General features: G+C 36.7%; 1 protein-coding gene and 1 pseudogene across 5 annotated transcripts in view; one reads left to right on the top strand and one right to left on the bottom strand.

Moving 5' to 3' along the window:
- Positions 1-533: 533 nt before the first annotated feature.
- MTM1 (myotubularin 1) overlaps positions 534-9,953 on the top strand; it is a gene marked incomplete at both ends in the record, with an annotated part of 88,672 nt that continues 79,252 nt past the window's right edge. For 3 of the 4 annotated variants that reach the window (XM_080718587.1, XM_080718586.1, XM_080718585.1), the window contains 3 exons: positions 537-599; positions 8,027-8,099; positions 9,826-9,920. In XM_080718587.1, coding sequence (XP_080574713.1) covers positions 537-599; positions 8,027-8,099; positions 9,826-9,920 — 231 coding nt within the window. Of the gene's footprint in view, positions 600-8,026; positions 8,100-9,825; positions 9,921-9,953 lie in introns of all 4 variants that reach the window. The other variant, XM_080718588.1, reaches the window with a different exon arrangement.
- On the bottom strand, positions 3,569-5,072 carry LOC308278711 (E3 ubiquitin-protein ligase Mdm2-like; annotated as a pseudogene). The gene has a single exon. The product of its transcript is annotated as an E3 ubiquitin-protein ligase Mdm2-like (transcript).

Below are 9,953 nucleotides of genomic sequence, written 5' to 3'. Positions count from 1 at the left end.
AAGTATATACTTTCCCTAGAAAATAATGATTAAATCAAACCTTGCAGATTTGATTTGAGTCAAATCCATGTCACATTAAACTGCCTTAATTTGGAGAAAACAGAATTTTTGAAGGGGAAAATAGTATAAGTTAAATTATCCACCTTTTTATCATTCTGCTTGGCTGCTTCTAAATTATCTTTCAAAATTAAGAAGCTTAGAAATTTGAGGCCTGTTGCACTGATAAACATCAGAGTTTTTTTTATAGATGACAGTTTGAGCACTATGAATAAAAATTCCTGGAAAATATGTGGCATCTTTCTCTGAGTTTTCTCCTTTTGTACTTAGCTTCTCTTTTCTGTTCTTCTGGGTTCCATAAACCTTTATTCAGCTCTGGTTCATTGTATGTGTCATTCCACTAGGGGTTAGTATGGAAATAGGTCCTATACTGTGTACTCTCAGTTGAAATATGTAAATCTTTGGTGTTACATATGTTTGAAATTGCAATACAAATTGAGTTAATAGAGAGTATTATCTTTCTTGTTAGGGTTTCCAGTATGGCCTCTGCATCAACTTCTAAGTATAATTCACACTCCTTGGAAAATGAATCTATTAAGAGGGTAAGTTGAATTTCAGATTTATCTGTATCCCTCTCTCTACATTTTTGTTTTCATATTTAAATATTGCGTAGTCATTTGGGGCTTATTGAATTATGAATTTCACTATTCATTCACACAGTATAAATACATTAGTAAATATTTTATTTATAGCCAGGTGTGGTGGCACATGCTTGTAATCCCAGCATTTGGGAGATGGAGATCTGAGGATTGTGGTTCGTGGACAGCCTCATCTACTTAGTGAGGCGCTTCGCAACTCAGTGAGACCCTGTTTTAAAAAATAAAAAGACTAAAAAAATAGGACTGGGAGTGTAGCTCGGAGGAACAATGCCCCTGGGTTCCATCCCTAGTATCACACACATACACACAATATATATATATATATTCCCAAATCAGCTCAGGAACAATTTTAGATAGAATGCCTTATATGTGTTGAGTTCTTCATTTGTAAATCCTTTCATGTAACTTCGCTTTTATCTCATGGATTGCAGCCAGACCTTACATTTCAGGTACCAGGCAATCCTTTGACCCAAAAATCTTTGGGAAGGAGATATTGGAAGATATTGGAAGGCCAAGGCCCACTGAGAACATTTCTGTATCTTTCTAACATTGGCATTATTTTTAATTATGATGATAAAAGAGTTATATAACCTAAACAAATACAACTTTAACATAAAATGGTTCAGAGTAGCCAAGAGAAAATTGTACAATTAGAAGGAGATTTAGGAACATATGTCAAAAGAAGTTGAATGTAAAGTAAGCTTTATTTATGGCCTTGTAAGGATTTAAGATTATCTACCAGGAAGGTTAATTTATACTCCCACCCAGCAGTGTATAAGGCTGTTCAAGAAGTATGGAAGGAGCAAATATCTTTTTATTTGTATGCCTTGATTACTAACAAGGTGAACTTTTTTTAAAGAGTGTTTTTGTCATCCATCCATTTTTATTTCTTTTTTTGACATGGCTGTTGATGTCTTTTCCTATTTACCTTCGGATGTTTTGGGAGGATTTTTCTTACTGATTTACAAATGTTATATGTATTATGATAATTAACTTTATAACATACAAGTCTCTTTTCTAGTCCAATGTTAGCATTTTACTCTCTATTTTTTTGGTGGTACTGCGATTCCTGGAAGCCCTTCTACCTCCAGGATACACTCCCAGACCTAATTTTTTTATACTTTTATTTGGAAACAGGGTCTCTTAAGACAGTGCGGCTGGCTTCAAACCTGCACGATCCTCCTGTCTCCGCCTCCCAAGCATGGGGATTACAAGTGTGAGCCACCACGCCTGGCAGCATTTTACTTTTATTTATGGTAGTTTGTTTTGATTTTGAGATACACAGATTCAAAGGTTCTTTTTAATAATTTAACAAATCATTTATTTGTAAATCAATAAATAACATGTATACTAATCCTAAAATTTAGACAAGACTACATTAACTAATGTAGTCTTATGGATTGTAAAACTGGGCTTCATTTGCAGTTGAATGTTGACTCCACAGTAGGCGCTACAGACATCCTTAGTGTCCCATTTGTAATGCTGTTGAGTATACAGCACTCACTGCATATGTAGAACCATGCATAACCTATTACTACTAACTCGCCCCAAAAAGGATGGATTCTTCTTAGTTCATCCTCTCTTCTTAGTCAAAATACTGTAAATCACAAATTAATAAAACTTCATTATATTTGAGGACTGCCAAAACTAAAGTAGCGATCTCTCAGGCATTTTTTTCTTACATAAAAATGTATAGATGGGAAAGTCATGAGGAGGTGGCACTTTGGAAGTTTAAACCAACAATGTACTCTTAGTAACATGCTATACAAAATTGCCCTGTGATCCCCATTCTAAACTTACAGACCAGTTAATTGTACTGTCCTCATTTGAATATGTATAACTATCATACATGGGAGAAAACACTGGGGTCTTAAATCAAGGTGACTATTTTATTTTTCTCAAGATTCTTCTTAAATCAAGAAGTTAACCCACATAATTATATCATTTTAGAATGCATCTTTTGACCCTGTCTTTCTTGAAGAAAACTAATGCATCATTTCTAGAGAGCGAGAAGCTGGAACCTTTCCACTTAGTTTTTAAAATGAACAATTGTCATGTGTGGTAGCACACACCTGTAATCCCAGTAACTCAGGAGGCTGAGGCAAGAGGATTGAGTTCAGTGCCCCCTTAGCAATTTCACAAGACCTTCTCAAAGAAAATAAAAGGGAGGGGGTGGGACTATGCTCAGTGGTAGACCACCCTGGATTCAATCCTCACTACCATTAAAAAAGTAATAAGATGAACAATTCTGTGTATTGGATTTCTTAATCTTTCTAAATTCACTGGTTTTTAAACTGGCTGTTGGCTAGGGTCTGAATCTAGAGAATTCTCAGGAACCATGTCTAGCCCAAGAAGATGCTTCAAAGTATCTCAGAATTGTCTTCCAACTTATAGGAAGTAATAGATTCCACCAAATCCTAAAATTAGTTGTATAAGATAATGTTCTAGGTTATTTCTAGAAAATTCCACACTTTACTGTCTTGAGGGTCAATAATAGCTATTCTCAACTGAAAACTTTGTTACGATCTTTCCCTTACTCTATATGAGAGAAGCTGGAGAATAGGGAGTACATTTTTACTTACATAGCACCAAATATAGCTACCAACTTCTGAAAGAACAGAGAAACTAAGGATTGGAGAGTTTCGGATAATCTAAAATTTAGATATTGAGTCTCTTATACATGTTTTTTCTTCTTACATGAAAGGTATTAATTCACATATAAATATCTTACTTCAATTTTTAAGAGAAAGTAGAAATTATTCCTACAAGTGAATATTTACCATTCCTACTCCCACAAAGAATTTCGCAGGGAGATACTTCTCTTGCTTTGATAAATGTAAATAAAAATAAAAGCTATCTTGTCTAAATTTTTAGGGTTAGAAATATATAATTCTAATTTTATGACAAGTCATCTAGTTGAAATACATCAGCACAATCATTTGAATGGGTTGTCTGCATACTGGACAGGGCTTATTTCTTTTCTTCAGCTTCTTTGCACATGTGAAACATGACATAAGATATCCAGTTTTACCATGAATGATACAACCATTTTTAGGTCGACCTTGACAAATCACACACGGTTCAATGGCATTAAGGGGAAAACTAGATTCCATATTTTCTTCTTTGTCTTGTGTTTCTTCCCTCTTAATTTCATCAACATCTTCTTGGGTAGTATAAATAAGGCTACTAGAAGTTGATGGCTGAAAATAGTCTTTAATCTCTTGTGACTGCGAGGCTTGTGTGACTGGTTTGTCATAGTTTTCCTCGACACATAACTCTCTGGAATCATTCACTGTAGTTTTTTTTTTTTTTTTTTTTTTTTTAACCATCCGTCACATCCAAACCTCCTTCTGCCTGTGTTGGGTTTTCTTGTTTTGATTTCTCAAGGATTTCCCCTTTATCTTACCCTTTATCTTCAGGAAGCTAAATCTCACTAAGAGCCCAACACCTGTTGCAATGTCTTAGAAGGGGAGGATTCATTTTGTTGCATGAAGTACATTTCCAATAGTCAGCTAAGGAAATTTCAGGGTCTTATTGAAATGAATCTGTCACTTTGCCCTGCCTGATACACAGTAACTCAATATAACTCATTGTCTTGTCTTCATCTGAGAGTTCTTGTCCTTCTTCAGTAAGGCTGTAATCTTCTGAATCAAGAGATTTAACTTCAAATTCTACACTAAATTGATCTGAAACTGAGTCCCAATCTAACCAATCAGCTAAATGTTCACTCACACCATCATCAAGATCCAGATGTGGTGGCATCCCCATCGACTCACAGCAATAGCTCCTTTCACAGGTCTCCCTTATTACACACAAAGCCAGGCTTTCATCAAAGGAAAGTGAGAAACTACCGATTTGTGGCACTTTTTTTGTTGTTCACCAGATAATTCATCTGAATTTTCTTCTGTTTCACTAATTCTTCTCCTGGATGAGGTAGATGGTTTAGAAATCAAATTGGAAGATGAAGGCTTCTCTTCCTGTAGCTCTTGCACAGGATCGTTCTGATCACTCCCACCTTCAAGTTGACACCTGTTTTCACTCACAGATACACTGGAATCTGATGATTCTTGTTGATTGACTACCACCAAGTTTCTGTAGACCATTGTATATATCTTCCTGTGGTCTTTCACAGAGAAGCTTGGCACTCCAAACAAAGCTCCTAGAAAATCATTTGAATTATTGTTCAAATGGTGACTATATGGTGTTGCCTTTCATCATATAATCGTTTTATCATAATACACTGGCAAAGATAAAATATAACTTCTTTCATAGTGTGTCTTTCTGTGCTCCAACAGACTTAAATAACTTCAGGAGCAATGGCTTTGGTCTAACCAGGGTTTCTTGTTCTGATGCTAGAATCTATGAGGTGCTTACAGCTCCATTGGGAGACACAGACCTGTTGGTATTGCACATTGTCCTAGATCAGTGAGAGAGAGAAAAAAGTTCCGCAAGTCTGTGACCACAGATGTCGATCTTGGTTGCCAGTGACTACAGCTGCTCCTGGCAAAGTGGGGCTTTATGCACGGGATGGGGGGGGGTGCGCCAGTTTCCTTCACAGGGTGTATGGGAGCCCAATACTCTGGGCTTTGGCAACCATTCCACTAATGGGGCCCGGCCACAGGACACTTGAACACAGAGAGCCTGGCAAGAGGGAGGCTCACTGGCAGAGGGACCTGGACCTGAAGGCTCAGGGCTGCCCCGCAGATTGGCCTTCTTTCTCCATGTATCCCAGCCACATCACACTACACAGGCCCCCTGAGGTGCCAAGGTCCGCACAGTGCATGCCCCCTACAGCCCATGAGGAACATGCCTCAAAGGTTTTATGTAATTACATTGATCAGCCTTTTAGGTTTTTGCTTTGAGTATGTCCAAGGACATCCTTCATTCCCAAGATTATATAAGTTTACTTTCTCTTAGTGTTTTTATGGTACAAGAATCAGTTCTAAACATGAAAGTAACTTAAAGCATTTAATTAACATCCAGGTACAGTGGTCCATGCCTGTAATCCCAATATTTGGCAGGCCGAGACAGGAGGCTCACAGGTTCAAGGCCAGTGCATGATAATTTAGGAAGACCCTATTTCAAAATAAAAATAAAAGTGCCTGGGAGTATAGCTCAGTGATAAAATACTCCTGGGTTCAATCTCCAGTGTCTTCCAAAATATAATTATAAATCTTTGTGTAATGCTGCTCTGATATAAAGTATATCCTATATTAATTCCATATTATCCTGTGTTAATTAAACCTTCCCCTTCTTATTTGGGGCTTGGATTATGCTTTCTCCTCCTGAGCCTTAACTGTTGTTAAAAAAAAATATGGCATGCTGAATATGACTTTTGCCCCTTATATTTGTTTGTAGTTAGTAAGAGGCAGCACTAAAGGTTAATGATTTCTTTTCAGTCTTAGCATTTATATAAGGTGTGTGGTTTTGTTTCTTGTTGAGGAAGATATTCCTGGCTGAGAACAGTTGGCCTTGCCACACCCCAGTTAAAATACATAACTTACAAACACGAAAAACGGTTCAAAACTGGCTAGCAATTTTAATTCTGTGTCTGAATAAAAAAAGACAAAACTTTTAAAGATCCAGTAAATCTCTCACTTTTTTGTGGTATCAGAGCTAAATGTGCTTAGTGGTATCAGAGCTAAATGTTTTTGGTATCAGAGCTAAATGTTGCTTAGTGGTAGAGCACTCAAGGGTGCTCTACCACTAAGCAATATCTCCAACCTCTATATTTTTTAATTTTAGGACAGGGCCTCCAAAAATTGCCAAGGCTGGCTTTGAATTTGTGTCTCAATTTCCCAAGTACTGTGATTACAGGCATGTGCCATTGTGCCTAGGAAAGCACTCCACTTTAACAGCTTAGACCTCACTTAAATATACAATTCACATTTCTCTTGTTTCATAATTAATCCTTGCATAGCTCCTAATAATTCACAAAGATTTGCTGGTACATTTTATTTTACTTGATATTTGCAAAACCCTCTGAGGGAAACATTTCTAACTTTATACACTAAATGATTGCCATGTAGTTCTAGAAAACTACTAGACAAAAAATTAAAAGAAAAATACTGCTGAAAACAACTTTTTTCCAGAGATCAGAGATATGCCTCATATGTCACAAAACCAATAATATGTGATGCAACATTAGTATCAATAGACTAGGGTGGCTGAACAACTGGAAAGATGTTTTTACTGGGTAACCAGGTCACAGTGGATGTCTTCCTTGGCAAACTGGATCTTCAGAATTGGACTATGAGCTTTTGTGTTTAATACTTTGCCTGCCTGGGGAGCTGCTGAAGTGATTGAATGGGGCACATGCCTGGGAATACCTCCGAAAGGAAGGTCCAGAGAAGTGGCAAACTAATTGGAGAAGTTACAAATGCTTCAGAAGGCCCTTGCCAGCTCAAAAGTTCTTGACAGACCATTACTCTCTATTACAGAGGACAAGTCTCTTAGCAAAGATGAAGGAAGGAAGGAAGGAAGGAAGGAAGGAAGGAAGGAAGGAGCTTAATAAAATAAGAATCAAAGTATGTTGTGACACTTATTTTCTGGCATAATAAGAAGGTTCTGACCAATTATTCTACTGTTGTTCAGTTAAGGCACCTTGGAGCTGAAGTTTTAATTCCTACTCTTCACAAAAGTTGACTGACTCCTTGAGTCTCATGGTTACAACTGAGCTAGCTGGGTGACCAAGGATGAGTGAATATGCAGTATGAGAAAAGAAAGTCACTGTAGTATATGTGTATCTATAGACTATGCTTCATATTTATATTTTATCATTTCCCTGAAAATGTTAACTTAAAAATTAACATTCAAAAGATGCTAACATGGTTTAAATGCCTACTAGAAATAAACACATCTAATTAATGTGGTTGCCAGATTCCTTTCTTTTCATTTTGTTTGCGGTGTTGGTGATGGAACACAGGACCTAATTCTTGTTAAGGAAGTGCTCCATCATTAAGCCACACTCCTAGCCCAGATTATATTTTTCAGTTTGAATTTTCTGTGCCAATTTTCTCAAATCCTCAGTCTCTGATTTTTTCTTTGTAAAAGCAAATGTCTAAAGCAGGGTGTTGTGGTATACATCTGTATACCCCAGTACCTAAGAGGCTGAGACAGGAGGATCACAGGTTTGTGGCCAGCCTCAGCAACTTAGCAAAGCTTTGAGAAACCTCAGACAAACAAAAAATTCCAAACAAAAAGTAAAAATGACTTAAGTTATAGCTTAGAGGTAGAATGTCCCTGGGTTCAATTCCCAGTACCACAGGAGGAAAAAATAAAGCATATGTCTAGTTGCTGCATTCCCGGCTGATTTAAGACCCTGTACAAAGGTAATGCCACGACCTCTAATGCCTCTGCTTCATTCCCAGACATCTCAAGATGGAGTCAATCAGGATCTCAGCGAGAATGTTCCTGGACTCCCAGGAGAAACGCTAATTACTGGTAAGGACCCTCTGACACTAAGATTGCATAACTAAATGAGAGCATGGCAGGATCAGGTGGATTTAGGCTCCCTTACTCTCTATAAGGCAGAGAGACAAATAGGCTAGTTTTGTTTAGAAGCAATAACACAGAGAACTCTGCATTCCTTTCTTAATCAGGCAGTTCTTTCAAAAGCTTTATGCTTATAAGGATAGTTATATTCTTGTCTGTGTACCAAAGATCCAGAATGATTTAGGAAAAAATAGTGGATTATCTCATAAAAGTCTGTTACTGGAGACATAGGCTCACATGGTTGAAGGTTATAAAAACAAAATGATATTATGTTTTCTGGTCTTTGATATATCCTTCAAGTGATAAGCTTAAAGGCTTAAGTATTGTCTTTGGAGATAATAGAAGATCATATTGTTTTAAAATATCTTTTGTTTGTCAGAAAATAATATTGGGGTAACATTTTGACATGCTATTTTTTCATGATAAATTCATATTAAGATGAAAATGTCTACTTTGGGAAGGCCAGATCATTCTGACTTACGAGTACAAAAGCATCTGACAGCTTTTGAGCCAAGTACTAATGTTGTGGGCATTTAAATTTTATATTAGGGTTAACACCCTCCTCTTGCATTGGAGCTGATGGGTTACCATTGCTTTAGAAAACCTTTCAGTTTATTGACTGAGATATAGATTTTTAACTTAAATGGCTAAAACATGGTGCTAGCTAGTTGAGAACCATAGACACAATACCTTTGTGAATTATTTAGTCATGTATCATGGGAAATTATTCCATAGCCACAGATTTGCACACATAATTCTGTTCTTGAAACAAAAACCAATGGGATAGTTCCATTCTCATTTCTGGATAAGAGCAAAGAATATAGTTTACTTTTGGTAGTCTTTATATGTGAAATTTTGGTGCTGGATATCAGTGCCCAAAACTTAACCAGAGTAATAACTAACTGAACCGGCATGAAGTAGTCTTACTGGGTATTTTTCATGTAGCATTTAGGGAAAAAGGGATTTTTAAATCATTAAAAAAATAAAAGCCACAAATACATTCAAGGACATCCTCAAAAGATAAGAGAAAACCTATTTCTGTTATAATTAATTGACTATTCTGATTTATTTTCTCCTAAAGATTGGCATTTAGTTTTCCCTAGAGTACATCATCTTCCAAAGATGTATTATTCTTTTAGCCATTTGTTTTTATCACTTACATGTTTGATATGAGTCTAGCTACACTTCTCTGGATTATTAAAAGGGAAAAATAGACTATAGCCAGATTTCTACTGCTAAAAATACCATAATGTTTACATGGTCAGAGGCTGGCAAACCTCAATACCCAATCTAGCAGTTAATCCACAAGACTGTCCTACATGAATTGCCATCCCATGGTTGAAATAGTTCTCATAGTTATTTTACAACCATTGAGGGTGGTAGCAGCAGCAGCATTCTCATTCATTTTGCTTTCCAGCTATTGTCACCTTACCCCAAAGAGTGACAGCATGGTGGGCAAGCTCAGAGAAGCACTACTAGGACCTGCAGGTTCCCCAACTGCCCTGACTTGACCTAGCACCGTAACATGGAAACATTGCCGGTGCTCGCTGTCAACCTTTTCAGTCAATTTTTTTCATTATAGTTATTCTTAGCCAAATATATTAAATTAGTGCCATTTGTTGTGTATTTTGGTATATATTTCCATTATTTTAGGGTCCTTTTTTTATCTTACTAGACAAAGAAGTTATTTACATATGTCCTTTCAATGGCCCCATTAAGGGAAGAGTTTACATCACAAATTACCGTCTTTATTTAAGAAGTTTGGAAATGGTAAGTAGAATATAAGACCATACAGATGACCCT

The sequence above is a fragment of the Muscardinus avellanarius genome (genome assembly GCF_963383645.1).
Source record: "Muscardinus avellanarius genome assembly, chromosome: X".
NCBI classification, from domain to species: Eukaryota; Metazoa; Chordata; class Mammalia; order Rodentia; family Gliridae; genus Muscardinus; species Muscardinus avellanarius.
Note: the sequence above shows the minus strand (reverse complement) of the source record. Positions and strands in the feature narration are given on the sequence as shown.